The 21,138-nt window shown below is 48.3% G+C and overlaps 1 protein-coding gene across 1 annotated transcript in view; it reads left to right on the forward strand.

The window, feature by feature from the left end:
* LOC147031528 (uncharacterized) overlaps positions 1 to 21,138 on the forward strand; it is a 100,920-nt gene that overhangs the window by 66,408 nt on the left and 13,374 nt on the right. Inside the window, exon 16 of the mRNA XM_085849731.1 lies at positions 55 to 598. Within this exon, the coding sequence (XP_085705857.1) occupies positions 55 to 598 (544 nt within the window). The remainder of the gene's footprint in view (positions 1 to 54; positions 599 to 21,138) is intronic.

Here is a 21,138-nt window from a genome sequence, read left to right on the forward strand (position 1 = left end):
TTTTATCTTCCTTTCTTTCTCTTTCCCTCTCTCTTCTTCCTTTACTCCTTGAAGGGTTGACTGCAGTGACTTCTCATGCAACAGTACAAAGTTCACACCAAGTAGTCCTCATTTCCACGACTCTTCCTCCCTCTTTGTTTCTTGGCCCAGCTCGTCACACTTTTGGGCCGGATCAGGAACTTCTCCATTCTGCCACGCTTGACAAAGAATTAGATGGGCTGAACCGAGAAGAGGTTTACTCAGGTGGAATTGACCGAGAAACGATTCAGGACACTGGAATTAATCGAGGCACTGCCGGTTCCATTAAACAGCACCAGGACATTGGGGATTTCCCGAAGATTGACATAAATACTCGCAGTTCTACTCGGTTGGATGTCGACACTGTACCTGGCAAAGACGTGGACAACGAACATTCCACCAATGCAGACCAAGATTCCAACCACCCTTCCAGCTCTACAACCCGCTCAATGCTGGTCGTTCTTTCTCTTATTGCTGGTGTTGGTGCTGGAGCAGTGCTTCTTCTCCTGCTTGTGGTCCTCTTCAACTTCCATCGGAATAAGAAGAGCACAATACCTGAGAATGATGAAGAAACTAAAAGGTGACCTGCCAAGATATTGGCGCAATTTTATTTTTGTCATGCTAAGCGTGAATGGTGTAAAGATGTTTGTAAAGAAAGCAGGGTGCATTGTTCCACGATAATATGCTTCCCAATACAATTTTGTGATGCATGCTCCATTGATAACATGCTCCAGTGACAATGCATTCCATTGCACCCCAAAACACTCAACATGCTCCCTCAAGTGGTGTACTACGATGCTTTGCCATTATAAATAGATTGTTACGGATTCGCGCCCGCCGGCGTGCTGACGGCCACGTAACTCGAATCGCGGCACGTCGCCCACCGGACGGACAATCCAGTCGTGACCCTCTCGGACTAACGCCGGGAACCAGTCACGGGTGGACCTTTCGGTCTCACCACGATCGAGCCAATCGGCCCCCGCGTGGGATAGGGTTGCTCGCCAAATTCGACCTACCTAAGTACCCACACGGAGGGTAGACCGGGCGATCGCACCTCGCCGCAGGTCGACTTCGGACACGGGCCACTTAAGCGACCCGTTCCGTACTATCGGGATAACCGAGCGGTGTTATTCGTCGACCTCGACGGTTCGATTAATTATCGGGCGTATTCAGCCCACTACCAACCCTTTACGTGAAGCAAGATGAGGATTCAATGAAAGAAATGACGAAGCGAAGCGGGAAACAGTTCAACACAAAGCACATTTATTCGCGATGAACGGAAAGCACACATATTCAATTCCACCAAAAGCACATAGAAAAGGAAAAGAAACACAATGCAATTTTACACAAAAAGCAAATGCGACAATGCAGATCTAATACCGATTACGCGAGCACACGGCAACACTTATACAATTTTACTTCACAGACGGCGCCGACAACACATATCCAAAACCAAGAAAAAGAACACCCTCAAGGATGAGGCGGGCCTGAGGCCGAGACCGGGTCGGGCCTACCCGTCTGGTGATGAGACGCGGAGCGGCGATGGTGCCTCAACTCCGCGGGCCTCGCGGGCAGTGTCTGGTAGGGGTGGGAAAGGGGCCCCCTTGGTCGCACTATCTCAGCGCGGGGGGAAACAGGAGGGGGTTGCTGATGCTCGGGGTAAGGAGGATTTTTACTCTGCCTCGAGTCCCGCGACGAGCGTCTCCACCTCGGCCAGGTCGCGCCGTCGGCCTCCCTGGTGTGCAGCTCCCAGCACGACGCGAGCACCCCCTCGTCTGCCCTCGCCGCCTCTCCACAGCTCCGTCCTCTTCGCTCCGACTCCAACGCACACGACGACGACGACGACCAACTCCTTCTTGCTTCTTCTTCCCAACTCCACCAACTGCGAAGTCTTAACTGACTCTACTGACGAACGCGGTCGCTTATATAAGCCCCGTGGCTTCGCCTTTGACCCCCTGCCTTCGACCTTTCACCTCGCTCCCCATTGGCCCGAGAAAAAGTGGGCGTGAATGCATTTTGATCCATAAATTTGCATATAGCGACCGCCCTCCAACGCCCTGGAGGCGGGGCCAAATCGCCCCTCGCTCACCGATTGGACGGAACAAAAGTGGGCGTGTGTCGTTTTTGATCCGTTTTTGGAGCGGAAAATCCGTGGTTTTGTACACGCTGTTCGGCGCGCGCCCTGCACGAGTCCAACACCGGTACCCACAAGCGGCGCAAGAACGGTGGCGATGCGACGGTTGCGAGGTGTGACGTGAAGCGGCGCCGCGGTGGGTGGTTGATGTTGTGGTTGGTGGTGGTAACAATGGCGGTTGGTCCAAAATAAAGATAGTAAAAGAAAAACGGCTATCCTGAAGAGTCGCAGCACGCATAAATGACATGTATTCCCACTAGACAACGGGTTTGGGCCTAACTACACATATACTTACCGAGATATCTCACCTAAGGGACCTGAATGGTGGTTTGCGAATTTGCTAACCACAACACTACCCCCTCCCCTTTTTACAGACTCGTCCCGAGTCGTCAAATTTTCGTGTGCCATCATGTGTAGTTTTCCCCTAGTACATTTTACCTACGGATCCCTGAGTGCGACATTCATGGTATTCGTGTCCCCAAAATAAATAACCTGAGGGCTGCGTAACTACCTAAACAAACTCACTCACATGGACGACTTAAATAAAATTGCCGGCGCTAGGACAGACATGCCGGGGGCGCACTCATATTTACAGTACATCTTAACCTTAACTTACAAATTTTACACTAAACCATGGCCCAGGATCAATGAACTCTGCAAAAGAAAAGCAGTTAGCAGGGAGCCAGGCTGCTCGCATGCAGTCTCTGGCTCAAAACAATGCAGGTGACAGGGAACGTGGCTGGCTGCTCACACGCAGTCCAAGGCCTTCCCTTTTGAACTGAACGCAGTGAACCACAACGGTGCATGGGCTGCACAAACGTAGTCTCCGTGCCAGCTCAAGTGGCACACGCAATGAACACACGAATGGATGGATGAACACAAACACGGTGCACGGGCCGCCACTGCAGGCCCGTGTTGTAGCTGCCAACGGCAGTTCTCGCAGCTTGCAAACTGTTGCCTTGCGGATCCTGGCGCACATGGAAATGAACAGGGGGGGGGGGCAGAGCAAAAATTGAACGGGGCTGGTGAACATGGGCAGTGGGCATGGCATGGCAAAGGCAGCAGGCAAACACAGCCCGCAGAAGAAGACCGCTGCAGGCAAACACAGCCGGCAGATGAACTGGCCGGCACAGGCCTTGAAGAAAAAACAGCCAGCCGGCAGATGAAGTGGGCCGGCACAGACCTTGCAGCAAAACAACAGCTGCCGATGAAGTTGGCCGGCACAGGCCTTGAAGAAAAACAGCCAGCCGGCTGAAGTGGCCGGCACAGGCCTTGAAGCAAAACACGGCCAGCCGATGAAGTGGCCAGCCTTTGCCATTCCGTGGAGGTTGGTGGAGGGAGTGCGGTGCTGCTGGCCACTTGGAAGGCGGGCTCGGACCTACCTACCTGTCTCCCTCCCACCTATCGCCTTTGCCTGTCACTGTACATACCCACTCCCTTAATTTGTCAAACCCCAATTTAGCCCCAACTTATTTTTATATTTTTACTTCCCCACTATAAATCGTCCCCTAACCCCCTTTATCGTCCTTGTTCGGCTAACCTATCCTGTCACCTAGCCTACTCCCAACCCCTACGTTCCCTTCCCGGAGGGGAATAAGGGAGAGCTAACGTCCTGTGTCGAGGCCCAACGAAGCCTCAGAATGGCCTCCCCAGAGTTCGGCGATCTATAACCAAAGTGGGTCCAGCGGCCCACAACGACAGCGAGGGGATGGATGGTGCGGAGGGGTACATCTCCTAATCTACCCTAACCATTTAACTGTTAAACTACTCCGGGGCTTTCAACAAGCGCCTCTCGCTTAAACTATTGGTTCTATAAACCCAGATTCCCGTCGCCTGTGTTGGTGTCCTCACAATTTCGGGTCTCGCCCCCCAATTTTCGCTCCGTGCCCTCACACGGTCTCCTGGCTGGGACACGTGGCTCCCTTTGGCAGGCACGACCCTCTGCCGAATCTCCCGCTATGGCACCCCCGGGCACTACACTGCCTCCGAGCCTACCAGCTCCCTAACACCGGGGAGTGCCCCCCATGGCACCTCCCCTGAAACGTACACGTGGCAGGCTGGCTTCCCGGGCCCCTTTCCGAGGGTCACCCATGCCCACAACACTGCCCACGCGGCTAATGGCGCCACGGGCCCCCGCACCAAGCAGGCGCACCCGTGCCCACTACGCTATCCCGGCCCCCCATGGGCCCTTGGCCTACCGCGGCCGACTAGCCTGGTGCCTGGGGTACCCACTCAGCGATACTCACCTTTCGCAGCCACGCTCCCAAGCCCGTCAACAGGGCTCCTGCACCCCTCCAAATGGGTTTCGAGCCTACACTCCCACCAACAACAAAACGACCTCCATTTAGTAAATTTGACTAGCCCAGCTAACTCACTCTACACTGACCCCGGGGTCCCTTGGGCGGGAGTCACTCCTCCCCCCAATCACTCATCGCACCATGCATTCCAGACTCGCTCCATTCACACAGACCCGCTGGCCTCACTCACTTATCATGTACTCACCTCACAACTCACAAACTCTTCAACACACACACCGCTGAACTCTGCCATCCTCCTAACTACCTCCCCTAACTAACTCGTGCTCCCACGTCGTCCCTTAAACTATAGCACGTTCCATTTAACACTACGTAGCTAAGCTACGTCCCCTCTACACATCCACAAGTCTGTCACTGTCTCCAAATCATCTCATTTTATTTCCCAACCTAAATCTCGCTACACTCCCTCTAACTAATCCATTCCACGGGCCCCATGAGGACTTACCCCTGCCCCATGAAGTCGGTCTAGCGAAGCTAATCCTTCCCCCTAACTAGTTTCCATCCTGTGCCCAGGGTCAAGGGGGTCTTCCACCCCTTGCCCAGGAATCCTGTGCACCCGAAAGTGAGGCTTGCTTTTTCCTTTTCTTTACCTGCGCAGCTCCAGCGCGGCAACTCAGAGCTCGCGCACTTTGCACCTGCCCGTGACGTCATGCAGCTGCACGTGTTCCTCGTCCCTCCTTGGACGGTACCATCCGGCAGAGATACCCCTCCTGCCGGATTCCAACCCCACGTGCAGCCATGGCGTCACCGTGCGCATAAAAAAAACACAAGCCCCACGTCTCGAGGGGTTCCCCACGCGAACACATGTGCTTTGCCCGTTGGAGCTTAACACACACGATCGCGTGGAGAACCCGTCCGGTCCAAATCCATTATCCTGCCTAAACTTTGTCCGTCCGCGGGATCGGCAAATCCACCGCGTGCGTTTCCGGACCGGGACTTCACTCTCGCAAGCGAGCACGTGGTGGTCTCGTGCGTTGCACAGCACGGACCTCGTGCTCACTGCTGGGTGAACCCGGCACGGTCCCCGAAACAACTACAGCCGCTACTCGGCTTTCGTTCCTCTGTCGCCGTCGTCGTCGCCATTCAACACACGCATTCCTGCGTGGAACGACGCTCTCACTCCACACCATTAAACTCACACCGGGAGACGCGACTGCATGTTCACACATGCCGACCGACATCTCCCTTACATACCGCTCTCTCACACACACGGTCTCCCTTGCACTCGGCCGTTCACTCACGCGTGCCTCACTACTCACACAAACCATACTACTTACACACGCGGGGGCACTCACACGCGGTGCCTCATCCACACACCGTGCCTCACTCACACACGCGGGGGAACTCACCCGCGGTGCCTCATCCACACTGGCCGTTTCATCCACACACACGGCCTCACTCACACACGGTGCCTCACCCACACACGGCGTGCTGGGAAGCACGTACCCTGGCACCATCGCCACCACACCACTCACACACGGGGTCGCTTCCACACACGGGGACGCACTTACACCTTGCACCACACACACAGGGACAACCACACTGGGGATTCGTGTCCCCACAAGGGTCTCCGGGGCCTCTATACCCCCCAAGCTCTCCGTGCACCTGTCCACAGCACCCGTCCCCTCAACCTCGCAAAGCACGACCGAACTCACCTGGTCGTGACTCGCCTCAAGGGGGCATACTCCCTCCCCTCGTTCCTGAGGAGGCCATCCAGGTGCTCGCACTGGGTCCCTACACGCTCCGCGAGCTCAACCTCACTATCCTCCACTACCTCCGTGTGTGTGTGTGCGTCACTTACCCCGTCTTCATCGTGTTGTTTCTCCTCTATTTTTTCTGTCTCCCGTGTCTCTATACATTTATAAGTTTCTGTCGTCGTCACCTCGTGTCTCGTCTCACACGTTTTGGTCTCCCCATTTAATTTTTCCCTTTTGGTCACCGTCGATTCCTCTGTCACGACCCTCGCCCAACACGCCCCCCGAATTATTTTTTTACCCGCCTCCACCGCGGGCCCGACAGCCGTTGCACCCCCTTCCAGCTCGTTTGCTTCCACACGTGGAGTCGCCATTCCTATCTCCCTGGTCACGGCCTTCATGCCCGCCTGCAGGCATCGGCCCATGTTCTGCGTCTCACCCCGTAGCTCTTTCATTTCTTCCCTCATTTGCTTGTTCATTTTGTTTGTGTTTGTATCCATCTTTTCGTTTATTTGTTGTGTATTCGCATCCAATTTTTGTGTATTCGCATCCATCTTTTCGTTCATTTGTTGTGTATTCACATCCATTTTTTGTGTATTCGCATCCATTCTCGCTGTCATTGCCGCCAGCATGGCGCATCGCTGGGCCATGTCGGGTGCACTCAGCTGAGCCGTTTCGGCAAGGGTTGGGGAAGGGTTTTGGTGGAGAGGGGGGGGGGGAGGTGTCATACACCGCGGCCGCTGCCGCACCCATTTCGGGCTCTGGGTTCAGTTGGGCGAGTTCGTTTTCCTGTACAACCAACATTTCCTGCACGGGGATTTCATCCTGAGCCATGGATTCTACACATTCTACATCCATTTCTAATACCCCCGGCTCCCGCTCGCCTTGAGACGCCATCTTGCTTCTCTTAAAGGGTTAATTTGAATCGCTCGTAATTTGGAGGGAATCGGGGGTCGCTTCTCTCACCCGTGGACCGATTCCCGTGAATTTAGCTGGAGACAGGAGAGCCCGTTTTCCTGTTCTCCGATACCAGTGCCGCGAGAAGGGCGATGGATTTGTATCGCACGACCTGACACCAGTGTTACGGATTCGCGCCCGCCGGCGTGCTGACGGCCACGTAACTCGAATCGCGGCACGTCGCCCACCGGACGGACAATCCAGTCGTGACCCTCTCAGACTAACTCCGGGAACCAGTCACGGGTGGACCTTTCGGTCTCACCGCGATCGAGCCAATCGGCCCCCGCGTGGGATAGGGTTGCTCGCCAAATTCGACCTACCTAAGTACCCACACGGAGGGTAGACCGGGCGATCGCACCTCGCCGCAGGTCGACTTCGGACACGGGCCACTTAAGCGACCCGTTCCGTACTATCGGGATAACCGAGCGGTGTTATCGTCGGCCTCGACGGTTCGATTAATTATCGGGCGTATTCAGCCCACTACCAACCCTTTACGTGAAGCAAGATGAGGATTCAATGAAAGAAATGACGAAGCGAAGCGGGAAACAGTTCAACACAAAGCACATTTATTCGCGATGAACGGAAAGCACACATATTCAATTCCACCAAAAGCACATAGAAAAGGAAAAGAAACACAATGCAATTTTACACAAAAAGCAAATGCGACAATGCAGATCTAATACCGATTATGCGAGCACACGGCAACACTTATACAATTTTACTTCACAGACGGCGCCGACAACACATATCCAAAACCAAGAAAAAGAACACCCTCAAGGATGAGGCGGGCCTGAGGCCGAGACCGGGTCGGGCTTACCCGTCTGGTGATGAGACGCGGAGCGGCGATGGTGCCTCAACTCCGCGGGCCTCGCGGGCAGTGTCTGGTAGGGGGTGGGAAAGGGGCCCCCTTGGTCGCACTATCTCAGCGCGGGGGGAAACAGGAGGGGGTTGCTGATGCTCGGGGTAAGGAGGATTTTTACTCTGCCTCGAGTCCCGCGACGAGCGTCTCCACCTCGGCCAGGTCGCGCCGTCGGCCTCCCTGGTGTGCAGCTCCCGGCACGACGCGAGCACCCCCTCGTCTGCCCTCGCCGCCTCTCCACAGCTCCGTCCTCTTCGCTCCGACTCCAACGCACACGACGACGACCAACTCCTTCTTGCTTCTTCTTCCCAACTCCACCGACTGCGAAGTCTTAACTGACTCTACTGACGAACGCGGTCGCTTATATAAGCCCCGTGGCTTCGCCTTTGACCCCCTGCCTTCGACCTTTCACCTCGCTCCCCATTGGCCCGAGAAAAAGTGGGCGTGAATGCATTTTGATCCATAAATTTGCATATAGCGACCGCCCTCCAACGCCCTGGAGGCGGGGCCAAATCGCCCCTCGCTCACCGATTGGACGGAACAAAAGTGGGCGTGTGTAGTTTTTGATCCGTTTTTGGAGCGGAAAATCCGTGGTTTTGTACACGCTGTTCGGCGCGCGCCCTGCACGAGTCCAACACCGGTACCCACAAGCGGCGCAAGAACGGTGGCGATGCGACGGTTGCGAGGTGTGACGTGAAGCGGCGCCGCGGTGGGTGGTTGATGTTGTGGTTGGTGGTGGTAACAATGGCGGTTGGTCCAAAATAAAGATAGTAAAAGAAAAACGGCTATCCTGAAGAGTCGCAGCACGCATAAATGACATGTATTCCCACTAGACAACGGGTTTGGGCCTAACTACACATATACTTACCGAGATATCTCACCTAAGGGACCTGAATGGTGGTTTGCGAATTTGCTAACCACAACAATATGCACTGTGCTTCCTATTTTGAATGGCTTGGACGTCAAATGAGTTAAGTAGCCTCTAAAAAGTTTTTTTTGCACACAAAATCTGGGCTCATGGAGGAGAGAGTGCAAAAAGGCAATGCACAGACAGTTCAGGGCAGTGGGGGCAGCAGGTGGTTGCAACAATAGTGCAGCAGATTACTGAAATAATATTTCACTTGGTAGTACAAGCACCAAATTTGGTATACATGTGCTCCAGGGCCTATTCTCTCAGAAAAGTACGTTACCCATGTTCAAAAACAAAATGGCCGCCATTTTTCAAGATGGCCGCCATTTGAAGTGGTATGAATCTGTGTTTGAGCTAAATTTTGATGGAATAATGCTATTTTAAAGTTCTATGCATCGAAATATATGTTTTTGAGTTAGAAAAATCCATTTCTGCACTTACAAAATCGTAATTATTGAAAACTAAGATGATATGACCGGAATTGAATGACGACAGGCTCTTTTAGCGCTACATTTTGCAAAAAGAAAAAAATGAAGAATAATGTAGCATATACAGCAGGAAATTATTCTCTTTTGATTCATGTGGTGGATTAATCAATCATTTAGTCCTCACATTTGCATACACACAACTGTGTACACTTGAGACTGAAGCGATAGCATTTACATCGCCCTCGGCATTCCGTCTTGCAGCCACATTTTGTTAATTGCTGACAACTCTGGGCAATGGGTGGAAGGGTCGTCCAAAAGACTTGCCAGACCTCACCATCTTTCTGCCACCCCCAGTTAGCAGGGCTTTCAGTTTGCATTTTGCACACTGTTGCCTGGCCCCATATGCAGCCTGCTTGGTAGGTCGACCGTTTGACATGCTGTATGAGAGCTGCGCTTGTCGGTGGAATGGCATCCTAAGACCTTTGCTTCTGAGCGAACAAGTCCAGTCTTGCCTCATCAACTTTGTCCATAGTGCTGTTCTTGTCATACATGGTGATGACAAACTTCTCAAGGACGTTGTAGTCTGCATTTTCCACGACTGGTGGGTACTGACTTAACTTCTTGAAGACGGTAGTCACTTGAGGGTAAACCTCCCATGCCTGCCATGCAGTTTTTTTTTGCCTTTTCCACGAAAAGCTGACAGAATATCACAGCCAGTGAAGGTGTGAAAGAACAGCATGCCACTGGATTTGTCTGGGCCAAGATTTGCCACCATGTCATGAATTGGCAACCACTTGATGAACTGACCCTGGCCAAATTCAACCTACAGCATTTCCATGCCTGCGTCTTGGAGGGTAGCAAAAACACTGACTGTAACAACGAGAACATCTGTGTCACATGCTTTAACCAAAACAGACGTCATCTGTTGCTTGGCTGCATGAAGAGCATGAGTGAAGATTCTGGAGTCGGCTTCCTCGTGGTTGCAAGGACTTAAGCCATCAAGACTGATGGATCTTTTGGAAGGAGCTTGATCTCCTTTTGTCACAACAACGACATTGTCAGGACACATGGTCACTATCTTATCAGCAAGGAACCCAAAGAGCTCTGTCTTGTTGTTGTTGTCTCTCAGGAAACTTTTCCAGTTAGGTGGCAGCTTGGTTTTCTCCATCACTCAGCGTCGATCCCCTTTGCCTCTCTTTGATCTTGTTTCAGCCTTCAGGCTGGAAGTCCAATAAACATCAAAAACTATGTCTGTCCTCGTGAAATTCAATGAGTACATCTGAATCTTTGGAACCACATCTAGGGCAGCATATTCCTCAAAGGTCTTTGATGTCTTTGGTGGCAATGAATACACAAGAGAGGACCCATCAATGATAACAGCATCACATCCTGGTCTAGTGTCGGGAGGAGTAACTGTAGCTTCCAGAATTTTTGCAAGTTGCGACTTCTGAGCAGTGTGGAGTTTCCCACTGTCACTCAGCGTCGCAGGGAAAGACTGGTTTTCATGTTGGAAAAACTCAAGCAGGTCACACTCTCGTGCTTGGCAGGATATAAAGAGTTGCGAGAACAGACAGCAATCATCTTTGAGTACCTGCTGCTTCATGTCACCAGAAGTTGCAGCTGCCTCTTGGCGAAAGAAGTCTGCTTTGTCATTTTGATGGGCTTATAGAAGGAAGCTCCATCACCCAGACCATTGAAAAATTCTCAGAAGGCAACTTTACCTTTCTCAAGGTGAGTCCTTACAAGTTCAGCAGTACTGGGATGCACGATGGTTTTTGAGTCCAAGGTGTGCAGGTCTTTTGATTCTTCCTGAAAAGGATTTCCCAGATCCTTCATTTCACCAAACAATTTCTGGACCTTGTCAGAGAAGGATTTCTGAGATAGGCTGGTTTGCTCATGGTGCGTGATATCTTCATTTGCCACTTTGGCCAGTGACGCCAACTCATACTGTGATAGTACGCTAACTTCTGGTCCAGACACCATCCACCTACTCAGTGCAGCTGGATCCTCAGTAAGCCCAATGGCACCACCATCACCTTTCACTTCTGCATTGGCCTGTTCATGTGCTTGGTCATTAATGGCCAAGCCAGAAAACTCCCTGTTAGTCTTGTGTACCACAAAATTTCCCAGTTGAAATTCATTAAAGACCTCAGGGTGAGTGTGTTCCAAAGTGACCATGTCTTGAAGATGGATGGGAAGCCATCTGGCATAGTTCACATTGTTGTTTGCAAAGAACAAGGGGATAAGAGCAGCCAGTGCTTCGCAATACAAACCGAAGTTGGCCTCCCTGAAAGACCTGACCAACGAGAACGTCACCAATTCCATTGACAACACAAGATCCCAGAATTGAAATTGAGGACCCTCTTTTCTGCGTTTCTCACATCAGTCATCAAAATCCAGAGCTTCTTCATGCTCTTCTACACAATGATGCTCATATTCTTCCTTTTGGAGCATGTCGAGGCAACACGCTGTAACTTGGTTCATATGGCGTGTTCTTGTGACGCTCGAGGCAGAAAGAAAGGACTCTGCCATTCCAGAAGAAGCCACCCCAGACTTCACAAGAGCACCTGTCCACCCACTGCTTTGAAGTAGGGTTCCAAGAGACCTTAAAGCAGCCATCTCAATGTGGAGGCCCCCAAACATGACAACAAATTTATCCTCACCATACAGGTCAGGCCAGTGCCACTGAACTTGTTTTATAAGTGCATAAATAGGCTGGTCTGCGGTTATCACAGGGACGTGTCCTGGGTTGAGGTGTGCAATAGTATCCCTGACTTTGTTCATGGAGTGCCTTACAGTGGCAACTGAGAGCTTCATCATGAAGGAGGGGCAGAAGTGCTGTAACACTCACTTCAAATGCAAGACCTCTCTTTTTCTCTGCATGATGGGCTGACCAAGTGATGTTAACATTGTCATGTACTTCTTGTGTGAGGCTCATCTTCTGCAACCACTCATATTCATTCGTTCGGGGGAGACTTGACATATATTCATATGTAACTTTGCCTTTGGGAGTAGAGTGTTCTTTGTTGTGAAGAACGCAGGATAGACATTTGTATATGAGTCGGGGATTTCTGGGACTTTCTTTACTTTGGTATTCTTAATTAGAATTTGTTCCCGTACTTCTCCTTGATTTCCTGATGTTGTATGTTGAAAGATGGATATGCTTGTTCCATGGAATGATGTGGTCGCCGTTGTAGAAGAGGGATTATGGTTGATGTTATCCATCGCAGATGTGCTGATAAGACCTTTCCTCAGCTTGGGAGGACAAAACACACCTTCCTCTACATATCTGGCTACAGCTGCATCTCCCAGCTGAGCTGATATGTCGAGTACTCGATCATATGGAATACTGAGACCATGGTCATGGAGCATTTCTACGAGGTGTCTCTTTCTTGTCTTAGCATGAACAGACATCCCTATGTAGACCAGAAATGGGGTTTCTCTGTCTCTGGAATGCCTGTGTGTGGCAGCACCTTCTTTGTATTTGGCAAAGCAGTTGTATTGAAGGAGCGAGCCAGAGTCAGGTCAGTTGTAGTTGCTCCATACCTCAGTTGAGACTTTATGTCTGCTCCATGCTCAATCATGCAGACAAATTGGAGCAAAGCTGGAGGTAATTAATCGTATACTGGTCTCATGAAGATTGCCCTCATATTTACATTTGTGATCAAGCATGTGCCTACGCAATATCTTGGCAGCTTTGGCGAGAATGATGGCATCAGAGTAGGTTGATGCTTCTGACATGACAGGACCTACATCCTTCTTCAATGTCAGATAAACATCATGTCCATCCTTGTAGGTTTCCACCGCAGGTATCTCTGCCAAAAGCTTTTCTTTCAGTCTGGTAGAGTTCACATCAGGTATGTCTGTTCCAAATTGTTCAAGTCTTTCCTTGTAAAGACTCACCAAGTTAACAAGTCGAAACGAAACAGGCCCATCACTGCTGTTTCTTGTCTCAATGACATAAGTAAGAAGTTCAGAGAACACCAAAGGGAAGACTTCCTTTTCTTGGGATGACTTAACTTTTTCTTTGTTCTTGGCTGCAATGTGTGCCCTCTCTCTATTATACAGAGCTGTTAAGCAAGAGTAGTGGTATTTCAGTTCCAGGGCAACCACATCTCCACCGCTCAAGACAGCCAAAAGCTTGCCATCATTAAGATTGCGAGCACATTCATTAAGCCTCTCATTGAGCTGCATGGTCTTGGCTTGTCGCAACTTTGACTTTGGTTGTATCTTTTCACATAGGAAACACCGTTGCACTTCCATGCTAGTTCTTCGCATTTTTGAGTGCCCTTCTCCTACATCATTTTGAATTTCAGCTGCTCTTTTAGTGGCATGCTCAAGTTTATAGCTGTCAAACATTTTGCAACAATTTTGGTGGTACTTGGCACTATTTCGCCTCAGTGTATCCTCAATACCACCTCCTTCATCCAATCTGGATGGGTCTAACCTGATCGGTAACTGGTGGATTGCCTGAAATTGTGGTAGGTTTTTTGCTATCATAGAATAACCATCAGAACTACACTCATAACGGGTTGGGGGAGACTTCAACTCTTCTTTTGTATCAGTCTGACAGAGGCAACACTTTTTCCAGTCAGTTTTAGGAGTACAACTCAACGGATTATTAGTGGACATATTGAACAGGTTAAGGCCGAGGGTTTATCCTTTTACCACCTAACCGTACAAAATACAGAAGCACATTGAGATATGGGACACAACTAGGTTCATGCACACAAATGCCCTACACCTAGCCCGATCGTTCATCCAGTGCCATTTAAGTCCCGTGCGATCTGTACACCTTCCGGGTAACTGAAGCCCCGTTGCCCTTGGCTCAGCTCTCCCGCGCTGGCACATCCTGTCAATTCAGGCACGGCTATCTAATAGTGTAATACTACAACTAGCTATGCTTGTAGCTGAAATATATACAGGGGCTTATTAGATAGCATTTGGGACACTCGAGTATACTACAAACTACAGTTTAGGTTAGTAAACTCCAGCTACAAGTAGTACACTATAAGCCGACACTGAACCCCATGCTGAGTCTCACAGCAGTGATGTCACCAGTGTGCCCTGGTTGTGCTTTAACATCACTCTTATTCACATAATGTAATAGAGCTTGACCGCATGACCTCAATACATGATCACAGATGTTGCCCAGCAATATCTGTGATAATTTTGTAAGACAGCTACAAAAGTACTGATTTTAAGTCATGCAATTGCTGCCATCTTGAAAACTGGTAACCATTTTCGAATATTAGTGCCAAAATATATTTCTCCAGTCAAAATACAATCGATTTAACGTTTGGATCAACAGCATGTTCCTATTTATGACGTTTAGCACTGAAAACCCTTTTTCCTATTTTATGAGACGGCCATCTTGAAAAATGGCGGCCATTTTGTTTTTCAACGTGGGTAACATACTTTTCTGAGAGAATGGGTCCTGGAGCACATGTATACCACATTTCGAGCTTGTACCATCAACTGAGAGATTCTTGTTGGATACTGACTTAATCTGCCCCACTACAAGCAAGGAAATGAGGATAGAGAAGGGAAGGAAAGTTAGAGGGTTAAGATATGTAGGCTTAATGGTGCTAGAATAGATCGCAGCTCGGGATGGGGATGACATGAGATGGGGGATGTACTGCCAAATTGAAGTCCGAAAAGGAAGAGTAGGATTGCATATTTTCATGAAGGCGGTTCAATAAATGGGAGAAATGAGGGACAAATGCGTGTAAGCGGGCAGTTGCCTTCGGGAGGTGAGCTCAGGGGGCCAGCATCGCGATGTCATGATCGCCCAGGGTGTCATGATCCCCCATCACAATCCCTCAAGTTTGGACTCTCACAGAGTCATGAGGATGTAATGCAATGCAAGGTGTATAAACAGTCTCTGAGAAGTAATGAGATTGAACAACAATGTAGATTGGACCAAAGGTGTCACTGGAGTGTTGAAGAACAATTGAGTTCTCATCGTTCTGGCAAGCTATAAAGCAGTAACACAGGGAAGGTTTAAAAGTGCTAATAATGGGTGAGGCACCCTATTACATAAACTTTTTTGAGAAAACCCACACCATGAAGTATACTTTTGTATAATATATTTTTCATCTCTATTTCCATCTTCCTAATATACATGTCTGAATCAGTCAGTGGCATAATTATGTTTTCACCCCTGTCCATTTATCTGTCTGTCTGTCTGTCTGTCTGTCTGTCTGTCTGAGAGCAGGATATCTCAAAAAGTTATGGACGGATTCAATTGGAATTATATGCTTGAACATTGTGGAACACAAATCACCTTGTTTCCACAAACCTTCAGTTTAGCCTTTTTGGAGAAAATGTTATGCCATTTTACACCATCTCAACCAATCAAATTTGCCACTCTCGCTCTCAGCATTGGGGAATTCAGACAAAATGGTGGCTCGTGCTCAGAATTTTTTTTCTCTCTCGAGATTGTGGGGTAAGGTGTTCTATGAACTCTCCAGTTGGAGGTGAGGTTTTCTCACTGTTCATATGGATAAAAATGTTAAATATTGTTTTTGGACATGGGGTTTTCTCACTATTTATGCAGAAAAGATTGTTTGAAATGATTTTTTTTTTTGGAGATTTAGTTTTCTCACTCTGGAGGGAGGGGGTTAAGGGGTGGTGTGGGAGTCCAGAGGAAATGGGGTGGGGTGGGAGTCTGGCGAGAGGGAGAGGGAAGAGAGAGGGGAATGGGTGGGGTGGTTGTCCAGAGTGAGGGGAAAGGGTGGTGTGGTGTACAATGATGCTTTGCATTTGGGTGGGAAAAGGCAGGGGAAGGAGTCTGGAGGGAGGGGTGTGGGAGATGGTGGAAGGAGGGATGGTAAGGTGTGGGGTTGGAGTCCTGAGGGAGGGGTGGGGTGGAAGGAGGGAAGGAAAATGGTTGGAGGAGGAAGGGGAAGCAGTGGAGTGGGAGCTGAAGAGATGGAGTGGGGTGGAGGGAGGCAGGGGAAAGGGTGGGTGGAATCTGGAAGGAGAGGGGGTGGGGTGAGTGGAGGTGGGAGGAGGGAGAGGAAGGGGTGGGGTGGAAGTCCACAGGGAGGGGGTGGGAGGAGAGAGGGAAAAGGGTGGAGTGGGAGTTCACAGGGAGGGGAAAGGTGGGGTCGGAATCAGGCTTACATTGGTCCCAACAAAAGAGGGGGGAGGGGAGGAAAGAAGAGGAGAGTAGGTGGCGTGATGTGATGTGTGGAGAGAGATGCATGTGGTGACTGCATGTGGCTTAGAGAAAACAGCGTGAGGTGTGACAGTTGGTGTGCTCTGAAAAGAACAATTGGTGCTTGTTAATAGCTCAGTGCATTCAAAGTGAACAAAGTAGAACAGGGATAACAAGAGACAGGTAGAGTGTGAGTCAGTGTGTAGATGTGGCCAACGTGTCTGGGAATTATCTGCTGGCTGGGCCCGTTGCCTGCATGGAAACTCACTCAATCACGCTCTCCACCTCCGTGCACTTTCTCGAGTAAATTGCCAGCTTTGTAATGTGGTGCTCGAGGCTGCTGGTTTTGTAATATTGCATGAAGCGAGTTGCAGAGCATGTATGGATGAGGGGGGAGGGGGGGGGGAAGAAAAAGAAATATATATATATATATATATATATATATATATATATATATATATATATATATATAATGGAGAATAAAAGAGTCACAATGGGTTTTGATTCAATAACAAACACAACGCATATTTCCTTCTCACCGACTACACAATATAGCTACAGCTACACAATATACTATGGAGATAATTACACCAAGGTTCCTCCATGTGTATTGTATATGCTTCTCTGGGGTGTCTGAAAACCATCACAGATATGTATATGTATATATCTATATATCTATCTTTGTATATATGTATATATACAGGGTGTCCCAAAAAAATACAACTTTTCATCTGCAAAGAGGATGGTCATAACATATATTTTTTTAAAAAGATATATGGCTGGATAGAAAGCTGAAAGGTTGAAGTTTATTGTACCAATGTCAAAATTGCCACCAAAATTTAAATTTTGGTATAGAATCGTCATTTTCTTTTTGACCACATGTTCGACGGGGGCTCCACGTTGTCCAATCACTGCCTGCAAACGCGTTGTCATGTTCTCCATCACTTTGGGAAACGTTTCCTGAGGAATGTTCTGGATTTCTCGGTGGATGTTTTCCTTCAGCTGATCAAGAGTCTGAGGCCTAGGGTTTCCATAGATCCTGTCCTTGAGATACCCCCACAAGAAGAAGTCTGGAGGAGTAAGGTCAGGGAATACGGTGGCCATTCGTCTTCGAAGAGGGAGATAAAGTGGCCCTCAAAATGTTGGTTGAGAAAACGCCTTGTTTCCCTGGCTGTATGGGGTGGTACCCCATCCTGCTGGAACCACTGGGTTCTCATCTGGATCAGATTGTTTCGCCTACGGGCCTGAGTACATAGCTCAGGCAGATAGAATTCCTGAATCATTTCATGATAGTTCCTCTGGTTTACTGTGCAAGTGCGTCCCTGGTCATCTTCAAAGAAGTATGGACCAATTATCCCATACCAACCAACCGCCACCCACATGGTGACTTTGAGAACAGATCGAGGCACCAGTTCAGTTGATGCATTACCAGGATTTTCAGTTCCCCAGTACTGAAAGTTTTGCTTGTTTACCTCCCCAGACAAGTGAGCATGGCATTCGTCCGTCATGTGAAGTTTTTTGAGGAAGTCTGCATCTTCCTCCAACTTTCCTGAGAACCGATTTGCAAAGTGTAGTCGTTTGCATTTCTGTTGATCAGTAAGCACCGTTTCCGTTTGAATTTTGTATGGAAAGGCATGAATGTCTTGGCGAAGGATCCTCTGAACGGTGCTCTTATGAATGTTTGTCTCGGCAGAAAGTCGTCGAATCGATTTTTTTGGACTCTGAATGACCGCCTGTCTCACCATTTCCACATCATCTTCACTACGACCTGTCCTCTTCCGACCACTGTGACCCTTGTGAAGGTCACAGATGGTTCCCACATTGATAAACTTTGCGATGGTGCACTTTGTTGTCTGAAAGTTTTGGTGCATGGCGCAAGTGGATACCGAAATGTCTCGAGTAAAGACGTTGCACCTGTATGACACTTTTCGTCTGGTGCCAAAGTTCAACAATTTTCGTCCGTTGTTGTACGGTCAGTCTTGGCATTTTTCTGGCGCTTGCCTGGTATCAAAATAAACTTCAGGGTCTCTGCAACAAGAAATGAAGCATTAGTGACAAAATTACTGCCTTTTTAGGATCAAACGAAGCATTTTAAAAGTTGTATATTTTTTTGGGACACCATATATATATATATATATATATATATATATATATATATATATATATATATATATATATATATATATATATATATATATAATTATGTCGAAACATGTGGAGCGTGATGAACACTCCCCCGATCTCTAGTGGACATAGTCCAACACCAGAGCACATCAACAATCGTCTGGGAGGCAGATGAACGGTTGTTCTTTGCAGATTATGTGGTTTTACCGTGTGAGACATAATCCATGGGGATGCTCACCATAACAGTCAGGAGGTGCTTCTGATGTTTAAACAACAAATGTGGTCATCATTGGCTAAACATTTGTCGGTATGTCCTATTGAGGGCAAACAAGCCTGAAATCCAGAAAAGCAGTTCCGTTTGATGTTTAACTGATGTTGACCATGTAATTTTTGTCTGTTTGACAGAGTTGCTGGACCATGGCCTCTGGGTTGTAGGTGACACGTTGGTGTAGGATGATGTCCAACAGAGATCAGGAGAGTGCTCGTTTATTTACCTGCCGATCACATCATGTGCCTTCTGGTTGAATGGTTTGCGTTAGTGGGAACAATCGTCTGTGTGGCAGATGGACAGTTGTTCTTTGTGGGTTATGCGGTTTTACCGTGTGAGACATTATCTTTGGCGATGCTCACCATAACAGTCGGGAGGTGCGGTTGATATATTTGTATATACAGTCATGCGCCACTTAACGACGGGGTTACGTTCTGAGAAACGCGTTGTTAAGCGACGTCGTCGTTGTGCGAACATCATTTTTTTTTTCGTTTTCGAACATCGTACTTACACAAACCTAGACAGCTAAGCTATATGGTGTAGCCTATTGCTGCTCAGATACAAACCTGTACAGCATGTTACTGTACTGAATACTGTCGGCAATTATAACACACATCCAAGAGAGACGGAAGACACGTTACATTTACCTTTGTGCTGTTCATGACTGCCATCGGTGTTGTTAGCAGCAGCTTACAATCTCCTCTCGCATCGATTCTCGAAAGGTGAATAATTAGCGTTTGGATTTTATAAATACATAATCATTGCATCGATGTTATAATTTACAAATGAAGAAACGAGCACCTGTCAATTGTGATATATATTTTCGGAACAGTGCAATTGTTTTAACAACATAAAAAGCTTCACTAAAAATAAATTCGTGTTTTAATGTCGACTAAGAACAACGATTTATTCACGGAATTCTTCAATTCAAAGGTAATTTACTTGCTCGAAGGTAAACGTGCAAACATTGGTTCAGTTTGAAAGCCGATTTCCTTGAATCCCGATTTAGCATGATCCTGTTTTTTTTGTGATGACATTTTATGGACCTCAACGATCGCATTATAACAGGGCCACAATGTCGTTTATTATCATTATGAGGTATTATTTACTGTACAGTGTACATAATTGTATGTGCTATTTTTTATACGAGGCGACATCACTCGGCGATTGGAATTTTTGTTACATTTTATTTATTTTTTTTTTTTTCAGAGCTGGCAGATCCGTCATATATAAGATCCGTCATTGCCCGGAACGTCGTTAAGCGGATCATGACTGTATATTGTTGCGGTTCTGGAAACCGCATGCCTCTAAGGCAATGGCACCCAACATACAGTGATCCCCAGACAGTTCATTCATTAATATACGTGTAGTTAGACCTTTCCCTCATGTCTAATGGGTAAACGGGACAAAGTGCGTTGTGTGGGTCTCATAGTTAGATCTGATTATATCTCAATCTTCCTTTCCTCCATCAGCGTGGCCGCCGTGCATGGTACGTATGAATGTCCTCGCGGAGGCCAGAAGATGCATCAACCACACGATGGAAAAATCCTCCACTGCAAGTGTGTGTGTGTGTGTGTGTGTGTGTGTGTATACATATACATATATATATATATATATATATATATATATATATATATATATATATATATACATATACATACATATATATATATATATATATATATATATATATATATATATACATATATATACATATATATATATATATATATATATATATATATATATATATATATATATACATATATATATATATATTGTTGCGGTATTCGCGCCCGCCGGCGTGCTGACGGCCACGTAACTCGAATCGCGGCACGTCGCCCACCGGACGGACAATCCAGTCGTGACCCTCTCGGACTAACGCCGGGAACCAGTCACGGGTGGACCTTTCGGTCTCACCGCGATCGAGCCAATCAGCCCCCGCTTGGGATAGGGTTGCTCGCCAAATTCGACCTACCTAAGTACCCACGCGGAGGGTAGACCGGGCGATCGCACCTCGCCGCAGGTCGACTTCGGACACGGGCCACTTAAGCGACCCGTTCCGTACTATCAGAATAACCGAGCGGTGTTATCGTCGACCTCGACGGTTCGATTAATTATCGGGCGTATTCAGCCCACTACCAACCCTTTACGTGAAGCAAGATGAGGGTTCAATGGGAGAAATGACGAAGCGAAGCGGGAAACAGTTCAACAATAAAGCACATTTATTCGCGACGAACGGAAAGCACACATATTCAATTCCACCAAA

Source organism: Eptatretus burgeri, chromosome 2, assembly GCF_056783735.1.
Source record: "Eptatretus burgeri isolate ZD-2024b chromosome 2, Ebu_testis_v1, whole genome shotgun sequence".
In the NCBI taxonomy this organism is placed as follows: Eukaryota; Metazoa; Chordata; class Myxini; order Myxiniformes; family Myxinidae; genus Eptatretus; species Eptatretus burgeri.